The following is a 20,774-nucleotide window of genomic DNA, read 5'->3' as shown; positions in this document are numbered from 1 at the left end:
TTTCAGGGATGTTTTACTAGGAAATAAAAACAAATAACATTACTATACTATACATTACAACAAAGTTATTATAAAGACAAAAGCTGTATCACTATTGTACACCGTTGACTTCTCAGTGTATCTGCAGTGAAGATGGACAAGTCTCAGTTCCCTTTACTCTAAACACTTGTTATTGATTCCTGTATCTAGAGGATTTGCCACCAGACTGATTGCATTGTATTGTGTGAATTTCTCCAGAGGTGGATATCATCATGTCTGAAGACGCTGTAATTGGTGCAGGAGGGGAAGAAAATGGCCCAGCAGAGGAAACAGACTTCTCCACGGTAAGCTCAAAGTCTCCTCAGTAGCTGTCAGCTGTTGAGCTCTGCTTTATTGTATGCTTGGATTTGATTAACATGAGTCTATGATGAGTCATTGTTTGATCAACCCTTGAAACACCCTACAGTAAGTAACCTTTGGCAGAAAGATGTTTTGAACAGTCAGCTAAGTTAAGTTCCTGAGCTAGATCTAGTGTAGAGACATGATCGCTACAGTTCTGTGAGCAGGGGGTTAAAGCCAATTGATCATCCATGATTAGATCTCTTAAGTGTATCTGCTTAACCCAATGACATAAGTAAAGAGTTGAGCTCTTTACTTATGTGAAAGACTGGTTAGTGCCTATTTTTATTCTATTTACATGAACAGAAGTCAATGACAGAAACTAAAGTTGAATAGAGCATTTTCACAGCAGAAATGTTGACTTGTCAAACACAGATGTAACTAACATCACTAAATGCTAGAACAGAGTCATTGTTAATGTTATTAGTTCCACCGGTGCTTCTCCTGCTATGATTACTGTGAAAAATGCCAGTGAATGAACAGTAGGAACAGATGGGAACAATAAATACAATAAAACAAGGGAATCAAAGTTAGCAAAATTTATTCAGGAAAAAGTAAAATTGTACATAAAGTATAAAGATGGCAGTTTCCTACAGAATTAGATTTTAATTGTGGTGGTAGTTGACTGGGACACACACACACACACACACTCTTGATAATTGTGTTTCAATAAAATTCAACCTGGCTCGTTTGTCACGAGTTTTCACGGCATAGATACCGGCATATTTTGGTGTGTAGAAAATTTTGTTTATTCTGTCATATTGCTTTTCTGAGTGTTAAATACTTTATTATATAAATGTTAAATGTACCCAAAGTATACACAGGCTGTCATTGCAGCTGAGTGGTAAAGTTGTTCCATAGCTTAACTGTGAACATGGTGTATTTTATTAAAAATTTAACTTTTTCTTTAAGTTTGGCAGGGATAGCCAGGGATTGCATAATACCTCCAGTAAACTAAAGTACTCAAAACATTTTGGGGATGGGACAGCAGAATTTGCAAGACCTTACAAGGTTAAGAGCAATAGAGTCAAAAGGCTGCCCTGCCTATTAATTGCTCATTAATTACCTGAGTTCAGGACTAGAACATTTTTCACTTTGGATTTTTGATTAGTGCAGTAACGACAACAAGGAATATATCACCTACTGGAGTGTCCTTTAAGAAGATCTCTAGATTTACTTTACAGTGAAATGCAACAGGATCTCCCTCATTGTGTGGGAGACTCTTGTATGTTATGCAGTTCATTTACTCTCTCAGCCACTGAGCACATGGATGCGATCTTCAGTAGACGGAGCCTTACTCTGAAATGTTGCTGACTGACAGATTCCTCAGCAGCCATAGACTGGAGTGGCTTTGCTTATTCCTGGGTTGCGGTTTAGGTCAGTGGCTTGTTCTTAATGCCAGATGTTTGACTATAGGAGGAAACACACACACAGCCTGCAGGATGCTGGGGTCGCCAGCAGAGGGCGATGTAGCCTTTATGGCGTCATTGGAGCTTCTCCTCTTGCCCAGGGAGAGAATTTAATGACCTGCCATATGATCCTGTTGAAATCTCCTGTAATTTCTATGATGAACAGGCAACTTGGAACCATGCTGGTGTTGAACAAACTGCAGTAGGAGTTGAGGTGAAGAATGGCTAGTTCACAAGAGGAGACGCATGCTCCAAACTTCCCACAAAAGTTTCCACTATTTGACCAGTTGTAATACATAGTCACAGGGTGTGTGAAATTTAATTATAATAATGAGAATCATCAGAATAATCATAATACTCAACCGTAATTATTATAATCTTCATATTAACCTTGTCATCAATGTAAAATGACATAAAACAAAACAGTTTAAAAGTGGGAAATATAAAATATGAATACATAATTAAACTTCTATAACAGCACAAGAATAAAACTGAATGAATAACAAAATCTAAATGACAGCAACAACTAGCTGCATGAAATTACATGTAAGGTTAATGCAGTAATTAAAATCAAGTGTGTGTCAAGTGTTTAACAAGATGTAAGCTATTAAGACTGCAGACATTTTAGTCCTTAGACATATTCTGCATTTCAAGTTTTAGAATACAGCAACTTCTTAGTTAGCCACAGCAACACTTTGACCCATGAGGCTCATAGTGCTCTTCAAAGCTCTGGAAAGAGTAGAGTAACTGTTTTTATCAGCAGCTGTGAGTCTTGTCAAAGTGCTGAGGAGTGTAAAACACTTAACATGTAAGCATAACATAAAATCAGATAAGTCCAAGATTTTTTTTGAGTATATGGAATTCACATAAACATATGCATGCATGAAGGTCATTGCAACACCGACAACACTTGTATTAACTGTAGAGGTTACATTTTATCTGCCATTTCCAAAATAAAAAGCACATCAAATGAGTGAACTTCAGAGCAAAGAGCTAGAACAACAATGACAATATATTTCATATAAGATGTACAATATTATAGTTTTAAAGTCCTCCTCCACTCCATTGTTACTTCAGTTGGATGTTTGAGCTTCACTGTGTAGAATGATTTATGTACAGTTTGACACTAGAAGACTGTTTTCACATTCATCTGTTGAAAGAGGAAAGTTTCTCTGTGCTCACTTAATATCTCAGTTGAAGGCATGTACTTACAAGCTTGATTTATGAAATCACAACTAGTTTGAATCCAAACATGGTCCAGTATGCAACTTACACAAGCATGATGTGGAAACTTGTAGCCTCCAGTACACTGACAATGGACTTAACAGAGAAGTAGGAGACATCTTGTGTCCAGCGGTTAAACTTTTGAAATAAACAATATTTACATATCTATTACATTATTTCCATGAGGTCATTGATGTTTTTTTTGTGTAAAAACCATATAGGACACAAATTATTTTTCAAAACAGAGTATTTTTTACATATTTTGAAAGGTCTGGAGGGTGTCTGGAGGGTATCTTTTGAATATTTCAATATTTATGTATCATGTATGTTTAATATAGCCGATATGTCACAGTATTATTGTCCAGAGTGACGAGGCTTTATATAGGCCAGGCTGAACTTGTAGGTATTGTTTGTTCTCTGTACAGAAGCAAAAACCAAAAGCCAGTTTTTTTTTTAAATTATTATTATTTATTTAATTATTTACTGACTGATGGATCACAGCACTGCTAGCTCAATAAGGTGCATCTAATTTCTTTTCTCATATGTGTACTTGCATTTCTCACTACACTGCTTAGTTCCTTAGCACCTCCCAATGAAGACAGAAATACATTTAAGTATGAAGGAATCGTAATCCTATACTGGAATAAATTACTGATGAAAAGAACCTGCCTGCCTAATGCACAGTGATTAATTACTGCATGTGACAATTGATCCTCTGGCTTTTGAAGACAGAACAATGACGAGACTTTTTGTGAGCTAGTGTGAAAGAAGTAAAGAGCATTGTTAAGTCAGTGGTTGAAGCCATGTGACAGGGCACCTTTCTTCTTTTAATATAATTCCATATGTGTATGTTTGCTGTTTCCCCTCTTCATAATGTGGAATGATGTAGAAATACAAGCTGGGAAGTTGTTTGCAGAGTTACTTGGCTTATTGTTTCCCTGGTGAAACACCTGGTGCCGTGTGAAGGTTCTCCATGGTGGGTAGGCAGTTTGGATCAGGGGAGGGGCTTATTTGTTTGTGGCTGCTAGTGGTCATGTCTTTGTACTATTGGCCAAGTCAGGCCAGGACATGAAGTCAAAGCTGGATTTGTATGTCAGGGACTACCACATGTTTGCATGGATCCAAATATCATCCAGACGTTGCTCAGCCACAGTGTGCAGGCCGGTGTTTTATTTGGGAGGAGTTGAGGACACTGATTTATCATAGATTTTTGTAATTTATCATATTTGTCATGTTTGTCATCATTTACATATTAAGCTATGACAAAAATATATACTCTTATATTTTTAATTAAGCAACACAACCACTGTACCATACCAAACAACCAAAGCATACAACCCCTCAAACAATATTCTTAAATAATTATGATAGAAAATGATTTTGAAAAATTAGTTTTGTAAGCTTTTGTCCAACTATTTCTTTCATTTTTCTGGGGCAGTTATGGCCCAGGAGGTAGAGTGGGTAGTCCACTAATCTCAGGGTTGGCAGTTTGATTTCCAGCTCCTCCTATCCATCCACATTTTGAAGTGTCCTTGGCAAGATACTGAATTTCTGACCTGATGGTAGCTAGTTTTCACTGGTGTGTGAGTGAATGGGTGAGTGAAATGCAACTATTTGCCATTTGCTTTTCATTTGAACAACTGAGTACGACACCATGAATGTCCTCCAGTAGAGACAGTCTGAAAATATGTGCCTTTATCCCCGTATTGAAATGACGACTGGCTTTTCACTCCACTTTTGAGTGTAGTGGTTCGGAACATCTATACACACTTTTGATTTCCAACTGTGAACCAGTTCTGATCAACCATAAACCGACCCTTACTGCTTCCTAATATGGACAGCTGTGGTGATGCAGCAACCTGAGTGTCATAGGAAATAAAATATTATGTTTGAGCTTTTTTGGGGACCTTATACTTCAAGAGGCACAGTATTAGTAATCATCAGAAATTTGCAATATGCAGTAAGAAATAGGCTGTGTGATAAATCAATATTGTTCATCAATTTGCCGTAGAATCGTATCATGATGATATGATATATATTTCTACAAAATTCTGGTGTCTGAATTAACGATTGGAAGCAAATTGCAATTAAAAACTCCTCAGATAAATACATTTCAGTTTATATGTGATTTGACATACAATTATTATGATATACAGCATATAACAAAACTGAGTACGGCCTTGTTCAGTATCACTAAAATGTTAAATTATTACAAATCCTGTCCATTTAATACAATTTTATTTGTTTTTAGACAAAACTGAAGAAGAATTAAGCCAATTCATTAAAAAAACAGAATTTTTGACTAATTAAACTATAATGAAAGCTTCATATTTAAGAACGAACTGCAACAAAAGTCAGCACACCTTTAATTAGAGAGACTCCATTCTTTTATGTTTTAATATTTTGTATACCCGCCTTTGTTTTTGATGGCAGATTCGATCCTCCTTGGCAGAGATGATACCAGTCTAGAACAAATCTGTGGAGAGATGTTCTGTCATTCTTCACAGATAATTCTTCTCAGCTGCTCTTTGCTGGAGGGGTTTTGTTGCTCTGCCTTCCTCTGTAAAATACTCCAAATGTGTTCTGTTGGATTCAAGTCAGGGGACATACTTGGCCAGGTCATAGTTTTCATTTTTTTCTTCTTTAAAAACTGTGAGATTTTTGCAGTGTGTTTGGGATCATTGTCATGTTGGAAAATTCCTCTCCTGACAACCTTCTTGAAACTGGGAGTCATCTTTTCATTCAGTATTTGGGTTTACAAACTTGATTCATAGTTCCATCTATAAATGTCATCTCCCCTACAGCTTTGGGCTAATGTAGCCCCATATCAGCAACTCCCACCTCCATGTTTCATAGTCAGCACTATGCAGTCACTGTGGTAGTCCTGACCAGGTCCACAACAAACATGCTGGACCCCATCTGATCCAAACTAATTTATTGTTTTCATCTTGACCTCAGAACATGCTGCTAGTATTCATCAGGCTTCTTGTCATGTTCTTTTGCAAAGTTTAATCTTGCAGTTTTGTGAGCAACGGTTTTCTTTTTGGACGTCGTCCGTAGAGGTTGACGTCATGCAATGTCCTTTGCACTGTCTGAGTAGTCATCGAAACAACAATTTACACAGATAAAATCCTTGTGCCAAGTCAGAAGCACTTGCCAACCTGTTTTTCAATGCAAGGTTGCGTAAATAGTGAATTGTGCTTGCCGTCATTTTTCCAGGACGGCCACTGCGCCTTCGGTTATTGGTAGTATTGGTCCTCCTGTATCTCCTAACCACTGCTGCAACTGTGTTTTGGCTTCTGTTCAGTAACCTATCGATGATCTTGTACCCTCTCTTATCTTTATGAAGTCTCACAATCTGGTTTCTTACTTGTTCAGACAGTTCACTACCACAGGTTCTTTTATAACCTTGTTCAGGCAAGCAGTCTTTATTGGAGGTCACTGGTGTCCTCATTGAAGTTGTAATTTGAGGCCTGATTTTTAATTTAGTCTATCTAACCTGTTTGTTTTTAATTATAAATAAGATCAAATACTCTACACTTCACCCTAAAATACTACAATTATTGTAAGATGACACAATTTTGAATCATTTAACATTTTAGTGATATTGCATAGGGGTGTATTCAGTTTTATTATACTGTATATCAAGATTGTACTTTTTATCCAATATCATGATATTCATTTTTTTTTATATGGCGTAGAAATAAAAATCAAAGCAAAGAAAAAAAGCAAAAATCTTTGAGAAACAGACCAATTCTAGCACTGACCCTAGTGGAGGAAGATGCAATAGAGACTTATTTTCTGCTGCTATCAACATGCCATAACATCACTGGTCTGCATTTTTTTCAACATGGCCACTGGCCCAGTCCAGTGAGGAGGGGCATCATCTGGAAATGGTGCATTTACATCCAGAAGGTGCCTCAAGTATGTCCTCATCCACCAGGGGGTGTTGAATCTCAGCAGCATAAAAGCTGATGATTGAATTGCATTAACTGAAGCAATAATACCATACTGTCATCTGTCATACTGCAACAATGTAGTACTTCAGCTGGCTGATTCACTGGAAGAGACAGAGAGAGAGAGAGACATTCACAACTGAACACAGCCTAGAGAGGGAGAGAGAGAGGAAAAGGCATGAGTCAGGCAGAGACAGGAGAGAAGTTGAGAGGCGACAGAGGAAAAGAAGAGGGAGGGAGGGAGGGGAGAAGAAGGGAGGGAAGAGGAGAAGGAGGGAGGGAGTAGAGCAGGAGTCTGGTAGAAGGCTGCTTCTGTGGCCAGATGTGAAGCTTAGCAGACAGCCTCAGCTCCCCTCACCAGTGTTTCTGCTGGATTTTAACCGTCTATTCAGTAAATCCGCTCTGGATATTTAAGGGAAAATGTACGAACGACACAAGCGGAGGTACAGTCTCTGTGCCAAAGGAGAAAGAGCTGTAGACGTGGTTTTGATAAAGGTAGGCTACCCATCCGCACTTTCAAACAAAGTTGTTTGGTATGATAATACATCTACTGCTACAGTAATGACAGTCATTAGAGCAGAACCTTTGAAAACACAGTTGTTAAGTGCCTCAAATAGATAAAAAAAAGTGATGGCAAAAGTAATAAAAGCGAGGTAATAGATCTAAAAGCAGGAGTGAAACTTCAAAAGGTAGGTCAAAGATTATTAATGACATAACATAAAAGTAAGTCCATTGAAATGAGTTTCATCATGTGATTTAGCAGCTTCAGCTCCTCAGACAGATTGTTTTAGAGTTTGAGGGCTGAGGCCTGATCTCTCTCATTCTTACAAGCTGTCTAGAAAAAGTAAAACATAATCATAACTGTCACAAAGTGCTTCAACATGCTTTGGCAAACCGGTAGTCATCTGCCAGGGATGTTGTGACGGGTTTTGCTGTGTTGCACCCTGGGAGATGATTGCATGGTTGTTGATAGTGGCCCTCCAGACACAGAGTGCTGATTATTTTGGGGTGGAGTGTGGTTTCTGGACGTACGCTGCATGGGTACGCTGTATGTGATACCAAGACAGATGCCTCCACTCTATGCATCTCTGTGGAATAACTTTGTGTGAAAGTTAATGAGGCACAGACAGTATAAGTTCTTTTGGGGGTTATTTGGTCAGGATAGCGGGTAGTTAGTATTGTTTTAGAAAAACTATAAAGCTAAAACTGAATATAAAGTCCACTGGTGTTTTTAAAATGTCTTGTCACACAGCGTAGTTGGGACATTTCTCTCTCTCTAAGGTCCTGTTACTGTACCATAAATGTCGAACCATTTGAACTCAGTGGAATCTTTCTAAATGGGATCTTTATAGCACCCAGAAGTTGTGCTATTTAAAGCCCAAATGGCAATTTCACTGCACTGCATATATAGAAGCCATGGATTTTTCTTTTGGCTTTAGGACAGCAATTACCCCTGTTGATTGTTGCTTAAAGTGCTCTGGGTCAAACTCAATCATAAGAAGTTCACATTCAATAATGTGAACCTTCTCCAGCCCAGATTCTTACTCTCCAGGTAGCTTTGCTCATTAGCCTTGTGGATAGATGGATCAGATGATTTATAAACATAAAACCTCTACAGTCAGGTAAAAGTGTCACATCTCATATTACAAGACTGATTCAATTTTTTTAATTTTCTGGTCATTTTCTTCATGTTGTTTCTAAATATTAGTTCATCCTCTTCACCAAATTACCAGCATCCTCTTTTTTCCCTTGAGAAGTTTAGCTAAACTGGATTGAGTGTCATTGAACTATAATTTAAAAAAAAGAATAGTTCTGAGAATAGTAAAAAAAATTTGTGAAAATAAAAAATGTAAACTATAAAAGTGACTAAACTCAAAGAATCTGGACTAAACTATTGGCTGATATTATTAACTAAACAAGACTGGACAGATTTAATTCAAACTCTGCTGATGACTCACAAAACTGAACTATTTCCTTTTGTCTGATGACTCTTAACTATAATCTAAGCAGACTGAAAGTCTATTAATTATGATGTATAAAGTAAACTATGAAATAGCACTGTCTTTGACATCATGTTCATGGCTGTCACGTGTGTGTGCATGGTGACGGTGACATCCAGAAGCAGAGCAGAGGAGAGCGGGAGGTACTGAGAGGGAAAATATCTATGAAGTGGATCGCTCTGCTATATGTAACACCTCTCTTTTGTCCATTGTCACTTTCTAAACTTGTTCCTGATGTCAGCTCCACTTTCACCCGAGGGGTGAAATAGCAAGGATGAGAGAGATTGTGTGTGAAAAAGAGAGAGAGAGAGAAAGAGAGAAAGTGAGAGAGATATGATGGTGTGGGAAAAAGGCAGCGCTGGGCTAACGGTTTCCTCTGGCCTCAGATGGAAACAGGCATTTGGCCAAATGACTTCATTCCAACCGGCGTTTCACATCCCAGCATCTATCCTGGCCTGCAGTCACAAAACACATCATCGCGTCACTTACCAAGTACAGTAATTGTGAATAAGCCTTTATACTAACTGACATAGTACTACAGTATATATGAGCACATGCGTCACTGCAGACAGACCACCCCTAGAGGACCTGACAATAACATATCTTCCTTTCCTTTCTGGGGCACGTTCATAGCACGTTTCTATCATCTTTGATCCTTGACCTCTGACCCATGACCACATTGCTGCTAGTTGCTTATAATATCAGTGATTTATGACCAGAAACTGTCAATGGTGGTGGTTAAAGTCTTCAACCAGAGAACCCAGATTCAATTCTTCAACTTGCTCCAATGTTCTTCAGCTAAATCCTGTCCCCGTCAGCTTCACTTGTTCATAGTTTTGCAGCTGACCGTGACCTCTGACCTCTCTTTGAAAGGAGGTTAGACAAGAAGATTTTAATAGAGGGAGGTATAGCACAACACCTGATAATGAGTGTTGAAATATGCAACCGAATCAAAACAAATCCCATGTAAAAGTCATTTCCTGGGAGGAGATGTGTTTGCTTTTATCCTCTTGGTGCATTGAATTTAGTGCATGTTCAAGATGCAACAGAGAATAGCCTTACCCTCAGGTCTGCCGCCGGCCGCCCTCAGGAATCAAACCGTGTATACATATCTGGCTAGAAACAGTCATTCAGTCAGCCATGGCATCCTTTAGTGCTGCTGAGCCTCTCTGGCTGCCTGCCTGTTTAGAAACAAGGCAGCAGTCCAAGCCCTGCCTGCCCCAGCATACACACACCAGCCGGCCTTTTTATTTTTAAACCAGATGTGTTTTTACTGGGTACAGTTTAGATTCCCCCGACGCTACAAATATGCACTGGGCTGTTTTGAATCTGAGCTGCCAGCTTTCAGAGGGGGGATCAGTTCCTCGCTCGCTGGCTGACTGACCGGGTTGCGGGCCTGCTAACCGGCTGGAACGCTTGTTTGATGAATGTGGGGTTGGTTGACCGGTTAAATAACTGGCTGCCTAACTGACTGAATGTCACCTCTTTGTGTCTTTTGGTTTGTATTGAACAAAACATATTTACCACTTCATCTCCACTGATCCCCCCTACTGTCTCTTCTCATCCAATGTGCTTCACATAGGGAAAATAAGCTCTACTGTTTTTTTTTAATATGCAAAGAGCTCTGACATTTTACTTTCTATTTGTTTTTGAGCGTGTCAGAGGTGGTGAAAAGATGTGCACGTGTGGTGGAGGGCAAAGACAAAAGTTCAGATGTCATGGACTTCGAATTATGATTGGTAACAAGAAGTAGCAAGAAGTTAAAGCTTCACTTTTATCCAGAATTAGCTTTATGTGGTCACCCTTCATCCTTTCACCTAATAATATGAACTGCAGCTTACGCTCAAAATAAAGGAAACACATGTGTAAATATAACTTGTATTAAAAGCAGCTACAGTCCTTCCACATGCGATATGTCTGCTACCAAAAGACAAGTATCCACCTCACATCCCATCAATGGAGTTAACAAAAACACAGTGAAGCAGTTCTGGCGGCTCACTGCGGGTAAACAGTCTATTAAAACACTTAAAGCTAATGTTTCCTTTACTTTGGCCGTAATCTGTAATTTTATTCAGGATCTTTCATTTCTGTTTGAAGTTCTGCTGTCACGGTTCTCCTCTAAGGTCAAGCTATGTAGCCTTTTGTAATTTGTTGCAATCACTGGCAATCATTTCACTTTTGAGCAGAACCTGTGCATGCATTTACTGTATGTGTGTGTGTGTTTGTGTGTGTGTGTGAGTCAGTGTGTGTGTACTGGCGCCCTCTGTGACCAGCTAATCTTTCCTCGTCAGCGTGTTTGTTCTCTCTCAGTGGGCTGTGTTTGATATCTGAACACAGCTGTGAGGAAAAAAAAAAGCCTGTGTGTGCATGCATCTGTGTGTGTGTGTGTGTGTTGTTGTGTGCATGTGAGGCTTGATGAGTGAAAAAAAGGCACATAAGCAAGTGTTTGTAATGTGTGTGCTCTCATTCAATACTGTTGGCTGATGTAGATGCATGCACACAGTGCCAGTTGGTATGTTAGTGCCTGTTACTGTGTTTGTAGGAATGCAGAAGTGTATGGTCACAGTGGGCACTTTCAAACACACACACACACACACACACACACACACTCATGCACGCACCACTCCCAGGCCTGGACAACAGAGCTCAGTGTTTCTCTGGGTCTCAGCAGGCTTGTCAATAGCGTGCTCTGGGACAATTTAGAGTTGGCTGCTTAAAAACTGAGCTCAGCCCCCGCACCCTCAAAGCATTCTGGGAGGATCAACCTTGTTGATGGGTTGGGACTCAGTGATTCTCCTTTGTCTTAAGTCCTTAACCTCCTGACTTATCTCTGTTTGGGTTTGTCTCAGTTCTCCATTTGACCAAAAACTGCAGTGTTTTTACTGGTGTTTAGTTTTGACTTGTGTTCTGCTTTTTATTTGTAGCAGTTTCTATTGTAAGTTTATGGTTTTATACTGCTGAAATGATTAGTTGATTTACCCGTTAGTCTAGCATCGGGGAATTAATTTTGGCAGTATTTCTGATAGTTGATTAAGTCATTTCTCAAGCAACAAGACAAGAGTCTACAGCCGTGCTAGCAGCTCTGCAACGCAGGGGAACATCAAAGTCATTAAGATACATTTTCTGGGAACCAACCATGGCAATCTGTCCAATAGTAGTTGAGATATCAGTCATCTTTACAGCCCTGCAGCTAACTTGGCTAAAATACCAAAAAATCACTGGTTCCAATTTCTAAAATATGAGGATTTGCTGCTTTTCTCAGTTTGTAATTTGAATATCTTTGAATTTCAATCTCTCTCAGACTGAAAAAGCAAACAAACAAGCAATTTAAATATGTTTTCATGGACTCAGAGAAACTGAGAAGAGCAGTTTTCACTTTTTTTCTGACATTTTGTAGACTGTGCAAAATCATTAGTTGCAGCCCTGTTTCTTCCTTCAGTGTTGTCTTACCTCAGCTGCTTTAGTCCCTGCTCACATTCGGTCAGAAGAGTAAACATCGACTTAGCTCAGAAACACAGTTAATTGTATTAATGAACCAAATTAGTGTTCATACCTATTTACACAAGGAAAGATCCATACAGTATAATGGCTGGAGGGACAATATGTCCGTGTGATGTGGCTGATTCTTGGTGGCCAAACATCTTCTTTTGTTCCTCAGCCAGATTAAAGGTTTTGGCCTTTTGATTAGTGACTTGTTTGTACAGCATCTGGAAGTTCCTTTGTACCAATCTCACACAGCCAAGTTTAAAGGCCCATACTAAACCCTGTTGATCTGAGCCAGGCTTAACCTGGGTTTACCCAGGTTGGGAGTTAAATGGGAAGGAAGAAGGAAGGAAGAAAGCAAGGCAGAAGGATAGTGCAAATCATTGAAGATGGCCAGGAAAGCAGAAAGATCATACATCTTAAATGAGGAAGCATCAACTGTACTGTCCATCACAGCAGTTTCATCTCAGTTCAGAAATCCCTCAACTGCTAAAAAAAAAAGCAGAGTTTTCAACTAAAAGAGCTTTGCTAGCGGGCGTCTCTGCTGAAGAACTCGGTCTTGAAATCCGGTTTTGTTAATAGATTATTAATCTGTTTTTAGTTTACTGGGTTTGTATGAGTGACAAATTCAAAGTCAAAGCTCGTCATCTTTATCTGCATTTCATTGATGGAGTTCATTAAAACACAATGAGCTTCTCTGGATCTCTGTTAGCTTCACATTCAGAGCTGTCAGTCATATCTGCACAGCTTCAGCCAAACTGTTGAAGCTTTTGTGTTGCCTGCGAAGAGGGGAGGGGGTGCCTGTGGCTTTTGTAGCTAAAACCAGCTCTGTCACTCACACACGCACACTCTCAAACACACAGCTGTTGTATAGACATTCAGACCACAGAGGAAGCAGAGCCCCAGCTTTGTGTGTTTACAGCCAACCGCAGATATCTGTCAGACAGTGCGTGCCCGTTGAGTCGGTGTCAGCGTGGCTGTGAGTTCTGACAAAACAGACCAATGTTAGATCTCCACAAACAGTTCCTCTAGGAAATGGAGCTACTAAAACTGATGAATACTCTTAAGCCTGCTGTTATAAAGGGTGTCTTATTGTTGCCTCCCATCCTGTGTAGCGAGCAACACTTCCTAACTGCCACGCTCGTCTGCATCATTTTTTCTTTGTGGGTGATGATCACATGTTGCTGAGGCTGATTCAGTGTCTTCCTGTTTCTCTGTAGATCCACCGAGACAGAGAGGCGTCGTTCCATCAGCCCTTCAACACTCAACACTCAGGTAAGAGTCACCGTTAACTGCTAACCTTACTGATCACAATCAAATAGTTTTTTAGTTTGTAAGTTTCAGAAAGTGGATATTGTTCATGTATTATGAATTATTTCTCTCGTGAATGTTTCTTTGCTCTATTTTTTTTTTTAACTTGTGGTGATTTATGTATATAGCTGGAAGCTGCGCTGCAAGATTACTTTCCCATCAATGACAAATGCGTTGAAGTGGATCATTTATGCATTAATGTTTATGCTGGAAGATGCTGTGTCCTTTTGTCTTATGAAGCCCATTTCTCTGAAGTTACAGCAAATTGATGTTTTGCTTGGTGACCGTCTGGTTGAAAGAATTATATTGTATAGTGCCAATGACACACACATGGTTTAAGCCTCAGCAGTTGGACAACAGCTTTGTCTTGTTGGATTCAATAATGTAAAAACAGCTCAACAGCCTCTGTCTGTTTCTCCGCTCAAAAGAGGAAATTGAGAAGCTTAATTTTTTTTTTTTTTCATTTAGCTTGTCTGAAATGTCAAGTTGAGACTTTGACCAATATGTGAGTTTGTAATCAGATACTGCTATTTTCTGAGCCTAACAGCCTCTGATAGTATTTTCCCTGCTAATATTAGATATATTTGACTATTTGAACAGTTTCTTGTCAAAACATTTCAAGTATTAAATATTTCACCCCGCTGTAAATTTGTCCTAAATCTCTGAAACGGCTCATAGACCATCATGAGCTGAAACACAGCCACACGATGTGAGTGATAACTGATGATTATGAGTTTGGATGGCTGTTACTGTACAAAGATAGAGATAACCACAGTCAGGTATGGTTCTTACTGTGTAACCTTCAGGTCTTTGTATTAATCAACGGTTGGGGTCTAGAGTAGTGGGTTGAGTTTGGGATTTATGAGTAAGTGGGGAAAACCAGCCCCCAGAGTTAAAACAGCACAGGGGGATGTGGTGGTGGGAACATGTTTAAAGTACCGGTGAGACATAAAATAAGATCCAGAATGTCCAGTTGTAGCAACAAAACAATGCATATAATAATGTAATGCATGAGTAATCCATCAGGAATGTGTGTTTGCATGTATGTAATTGGCCAATGCAGACTGATATGAAACAGCTTTTTGTATCAGTTGACCCTTTAGGTTTTTTTAAATGACTGAGTGCATGTATGGTAGTTTCAGTGGCTTGTCAGAGATGCAGTAAGATGGACAAGGTATTCCTGGTGGTAAGAGGTGTGATATTTCTCAGCAGTATGCATCAATTTTATTTCTATTCTGTTTTGGTTTTTTTTGTTTTTTGTTTTTTTTGTTCTAAAAAATGTGTTCCGGTGGTTAACAAGGTGTAGAGTCTACAGCTATTCTAGCAGCTCTTTGAAGCTACAGCAGAGCAAATTTCTAACCTCAGAATGCTTTCATGCTCAAAGTGCAAATGTTGCAAATGCTGATGTCAAATAGGTTATGTTTACCATAGTCACTATTTTAGTTTAATACCACTGAGGCTGAGTTAACTCATAATCTGAAAAACTGTAGATGTTGACACATTATATCTATGTCTGGGCAATGGCTGCAGCAAGAAGGGGAAAAAAAAGATTCTTTGACCTCTATAAGATGAGTCGGTCTGCAGAGAGGCCAGTCTCAATAAAAAAGACCAACAGATCGATGAGCTGGATCAGGCTGAGAACAAACTGCCTTTTATCTGTGGTGGAAAACAGATGGAACATCAGTCTGTCAGATGGAGAAAGAGAGAAAAACAGGCTTTTAATGGATAAGATGACAAAATAAAGAGAGAAAGAAAGGAAACACAAAAATGGAAAGAAATTCAGTAGAAAGTCAGAACAGGAGTGTCAAACGGAAGTAATGGAAGGGTGGGTGAAGGTGGGGTTTCCTCTGTAGCAGCTAGGACAAGTAGGCATCACTTCCTTTTTGGTGGAAATATCTCTCCCTTTTCCTCTACTTAACTCATCCAAGCCTTTCAGTCTCTCTCTCTCTCTCTTTCTCTCTCTGGTTATTTATTTAGTCAGGTTGACAACAGCAGGTAGCAACAGCAGCCATGGCAGGAAAACTGATGGAATGGTTGATAAATCTCTAATCCACCAAGCATCCAAAGCACTTATGTGTGAACTCCTTTATTTTGCACTCTCTTATTTAAATGTCTGGATTCTAATTTAAGTATAAAATGTATGTGGTGGTATGCAGTGCCCTCAAAATGTCCCACAATGGAAACAAATCTGTATGTGAATGTGCCCATTCCTCCTTTACATGACACTACGGTCAGTCAGTGTGACAAAATGATGACAAATTACAAGTGTCTTAATTTACTGTTCACTATTAAGTACCCTCCTGAGGTTTAACCATGTAAGGAAGGGAGCGATTTCAAAACCTCCAAACGACGCTTGGTTATAGAGCAGAGTAAAGCACTACATGATGATAAAGACTAAATAGCTGCATTTATGTAGCACTTTTAATCAAAGCGTTTTACAGTGTTTCTGCTGCTCATTCACACTCGCGTTCATGCACACACTCACACACAAGCTACCATACATACATGCTGTCACAACCATTAGGAGCAACTTGGAGTTCAGTATCTTGCCCAAGGACACTTTGACATGTGGACAGGAGGAGTTGGGGATCAAACCACCGACCTTCTGATTAGTGGACAACCCGCTCTACCTGAGCCACAGCCGCCCAGGTAGTAAGGTAGTGACTAGTGAGGTAGGAATTTATAAGTTCACCTTCTTTATCATAGTTCAGTGTAAATGTGTTGACCTAGAAAAAGTGACAGAACCACCCAGGTCAAGGTCAGGGTTGAGACCTCAGTGTTTGACCATATTGTGTGGACAATGTATTCTTGTTGTGTTTTTCTTGCATATTTCAACATCAAAAACAAATCAAACCATATAGAATATTAAGTGCTATATACATACAGACAGGTGCCAAATTAAAGGAAAAACTGATCTGAATGCTTGACCCCTACAGTGAGGGGATCCGGTGGCTCTGTTATGCTTATATAGTGCTAGTAAACCTCAGTTTTGTGACTGGATAGATACATTTCATTTGAAGAGCTCAAAGAGAAATACCTGAAGCTTCTTCACGTGAGTACAAGACATTGTTAGAATTGTTTGTGGTGTAGGATGGTTCTGGATCAGCGTCCCCTAATATTGCTGGTTAACGTGTCGTTGGAAGGCCACAATTTACTCCCTGGCCTGGTTACTTATAGTCAAAGTCATGCAGCTGCTTTACGTTGTTGTGTGATGCTGCATGCTATTGAATTGACAGTATCATGGGTGAAGCGGTGTCTTGCTTAGTTCATTTCAATTCAGTAACCCTTATTTACATAGGAGGAGACACGCTGGGTGTGCCTTGGTTTCAAGACAAAAATACAATGAGAAACCCTAGATATAGGAGTAAATTGTGTATTTACATGAATCAAAGTGAAGGTTTAAATTATAGTTTGGATGAGTGTTACTCTCTAAAATGTGTGCAGGGGACTTATCTCATAGGAAGAAAGCACCAGAGAGATTTTTTTTGTTGTTGTTGTTGCATTATAAAACACTACAGTAGATGACAGAAGTCTCCAGACAAATATGTGGTGACTTTTCATTACTCACATTCATTTTTTTTCACAAATACTTAAATAATTAAATTAGTAAATGTGTGTTAACCTTGCTCATCCTAGCATATTGAACAGCAGATGGATGATACAGTAGAGTGATTCAGTTCACCTAGTTACAGCAACAGAAAAACACAGCACTACTATAAAGGCTTCAGCAAAAACAGGTGGTGCAGCACACCTTGTGTTATTCTAACCTCAATATGCTTCCAGTGTGGTCAGCCCCCAGCGGTTTCTCTGCTTTATAGGGTGACTGACTGGTTGCTGTCACGTTAAAATCTCCTATCTGCAAAAAGTCAGCCCAGCTGCGTGAAGCGTCTTGCACCAATTTAACATTTCGTGTCCGCAGAGTATACAGGACAAGGAAATAAAAGGGTGTAAGGAAAAATAAACAAGGTTTTATCTGTAAGTGCTGATAAAATCTGCACTTAGGGAAAACACTTTAGGTTCTCTCACTGGTGACTTATCTCGACTAACAGTTCTGTGCAGGGAAGAGTGTTTTGAGACAGGGAGGCCCGATGGATACTTTATCTTGTCCATTATTTCTCACCACATTCATGGCCTCAGGCTGGATGATTTGTTTGGATCATATCTTCTTCACAATTTCTCTTCTGCCACATTATTCTAGCAGCTCCCAGTTCTAATATCTACAGGTGTGTACGCTTATTCACATTCAACCAATAAGTTCAACCACCCACTGACTCATCAGAGGGCTTTCCACCTGTTTTCTGTGCTTATTCAGAGACTGTGTGTGTGTGTGTGTGTGTGTGTGTGTGTGTGTGTGTGTGTGTGTGTGTGTGTGTGTGTGTGTGTGTGTGTGTGTGTGTGGGTGGGTGGGGTGAGGGTCTGTTGGAAAGAGAGGGAGGAAGACAGCTGTCAAAGCTCACAGTCCCCTGCTAGTTTTGGTGGACAGGTGTGAGGGGGTGGAGTCTGAGAAAAACTCCTAACAACTACTTCTGCCACCACCACTTACTGCTCCCCCACAACACACACACACACATTCACATGTACACGTCATGGTGGGCTTGTGACCGAGGAAATATGAAAAGCAAAGGTCAAAATCTTTTGACACAACTTCCAAAACCACTCTGTAAGCTCTGCTTCAGCGGTTGGGGTCAAAGGTCAGTGTAATTTTCATGTTTGGAATGATTATGTCACACATCATGAACGTCATGAGGTGATAGCCACATCCTGCTGTACACAGCTCAGTGTGCATCACCTTCTACATGGAGAGAGTTCAGCATCCTTTGATATTTCTAGTTGTGTTAGAGCTACAGAATAAGTGAGCAGCTCTGCAGTGTTGGAAGTTTTACTCTGGCCCCGCTGATTACATAATAACTCAGATTTGAATATTACTTAGTTTCTCTGCTCTTTCGAGCCGTGTAATTAGAAATTGATATTTTATAGCGCCGGCTCTCAGAGCTGTGCAACAATGTGATTGGGATGCAAGTTTTCATTGTAATCAAATACTCAGTACAACAGTTGAATGGTTTTAGGGTCCCACATAACTGCTGGCCTGCTGGCCTGGGTCCAGTAAAAGTTTATAGAAGGCAAGTTGTCCGGGCCAGTGACTGCCAATCAGAGTTATGGATATGCAGTTGAGGATGAGGGGAGGACATTTCTCTTCGTTTGATAACGTTATAATTAGAGTTAGGCTTTGCTGTTGGCTTCCAGACTCATTTTAAAAAAAAGAGCCGGTGAATGAGAGAAATTAAATGTTATTTTCTGATTGTTTCATGGTGGTTATGTTCTAAAGCACAAATAAATACCATCAAACTAACAACAAACGATCAAACACTCAGCAGGTGATTTACTGTGAGAAAGATGCTCTTAGTTTCTGTTTCATTTTCCTCCTTTGTATTTCTCCTTTTCATTCATTCATTACAGTTCAGCTTCATGTCTGTAGTGGACAAGTAGCTGCAGACAGAAGGAGTTTGGAGTGAACACACACACACACAAACAAATGCTATTATGTTCTTTCTCTAGTAAGTAAGTAAAACTTTATTTATATAGCACCTTTTTTAACACAAGTTACAAAATACTTAACATCAACATGGCACAGACAGAAAAAGAGAACAAGAAAAACAGAAAAAAAAGAAGAAAACAGAACTGCAAAAAAAAAAAAAAAAATTCAAAAATACATACAGACATGAGAAAGCATATAGCAGCCAGTCACCACCCAGAGCACGCCCTTGAAGTTATCGGATGTTATAGAAAGGCCTTCCTAAAAATAGTGGGTTTTAAAATGTTGTGTGAAACAGTCAACAGACTCAGCTGATCTAATGGGAGGCGGGGAGATTGTTCTAAAGTCTGGGTGCCAGGGCAGCAGATTGTTTCAGATTGTTTCACCCAGAAGAATCTTGATCCCTTCTTGGGCTAATCATCGTTAGTCAGGTATGTCAGTCATGTCTGAATGAGAAGGCTTTAGGAGGCCCCAGCTGATGCACCACCACTTCAAACGTGCCTACGTTTTTATGCAATTGCAAGCATGTGTGAGTGGTCAGTAGTTCGCTGTCAGTTATTCAGTCACAGGAAGTCAGTGATTCTGCATCCATTTGCTCACTTGTTATTAGAGTGTAACAACTTGCTGTAATGACTGGCTCAGCGACTGACCACTCCCACTGCAACCTCTTGTCCCATCTCCCGACCCTCTGATGGCTTCTCCCTCAGAGCAGCTGACTGGAGCTGAATTTTCAGCCTCAGGATTCCTAGAGAGCCCTCTTGCTACAGTAAAGCCAGACAACTGCCTTTACTGTCTGCCATTGAAGAAAACTTTTATTCCATAATACCATTTATTATTAAATGTAGACATTTTTACACAGTATTCAAGCCCTTTGGGATGAACACTCATATTGTATTCACATATAAACACACACGTACACAAAAGGAACTTCCTCCTTCTCACATGAGTTCAGGGAATTAAACATGTTCCGGAGGGATAAAGGATAACTTCCGCTTTTTGGGCAGAAATAGACATCCAAAATGATGCAAAATAACAAAGTTGGTGAATGATCTCATCCAGTTGTTCTTGGCAGCTGGCTAAAGTAAGCCTACTGTAACACATTGGGTACAATCTTCCTCTTTTAGGTTGGCCTGGGATATTATCTACATGTCCTTACATGTACAAAAAACTGCAGCTCCACAGTGCTGTTGCATAAGACTTGTTGTATTGTGTGCAGACTTTAGGACGGATTACTTGTTATTTTAACGAGGGGGCTTGAAAAAGCACCAGAAATTGAGGGTGTAAAACCAAAAATGGCTCATGGTGGGTTGCTGTTGAATACCTGCAATGGTTAAGGAGAACTGAGACTTGGTGAGAAATTCTGAACTGTGAGGGCGGAGGTTCACAGCAAGAGAATTAAAGTTGCTTTTGTCACTTGAAGATATTGAATGTCATGCATTGCTGGCTATGACTCAGGTGGGGAAGTCTGTAAACATCAATG

General features: G+C 39.7%; 1 protein-coding gene across 9 annotated transcripts in view; it reads left to right on the top strand.

The window, feature by feature from the left end:
• LOC122995206 (A-kinase anchor protein 13) overlaps positions 1-20,774 on the top strand; it is a 110,545-nt gene that overhangs the window by 44,892 nt on the left and 44,879 nt on the right. For all 9 annotated transcript variants that reach the window (XM_044370928.1, XM_044370855.1, XM_044370779.1 and 6 more), the window contains exons 9-10: positions 238-323; positions 13,671-13,725. In XM_044370928.1, the coding sequence (XP_044226863.1) occupies positions 238-323; positions 13,671-13,725 (141 nt within the window). The remainder of the gene's footprint in view (positions 1-237; positions 324-13,670; positions 13,726-20,774) is intronic.

The sequence above is a fragment of the Thunnus albacares genome, chromosome 1 (genome assembly GCF_914725855.1).
Source record: "Thunnus albacares chromosome 1, fThuAlb1.1, whole genome shotgun sequence".
Taxonomy (NCBI): Eukaryota; Metazoa; Chordata; class Actinopteri; order Scombriformes; family Scombridae; genus Thunnus; species Thunnus albacares.
This window is presented reverse-complemented; position numbering and strand designations above follow the sequence as displayed.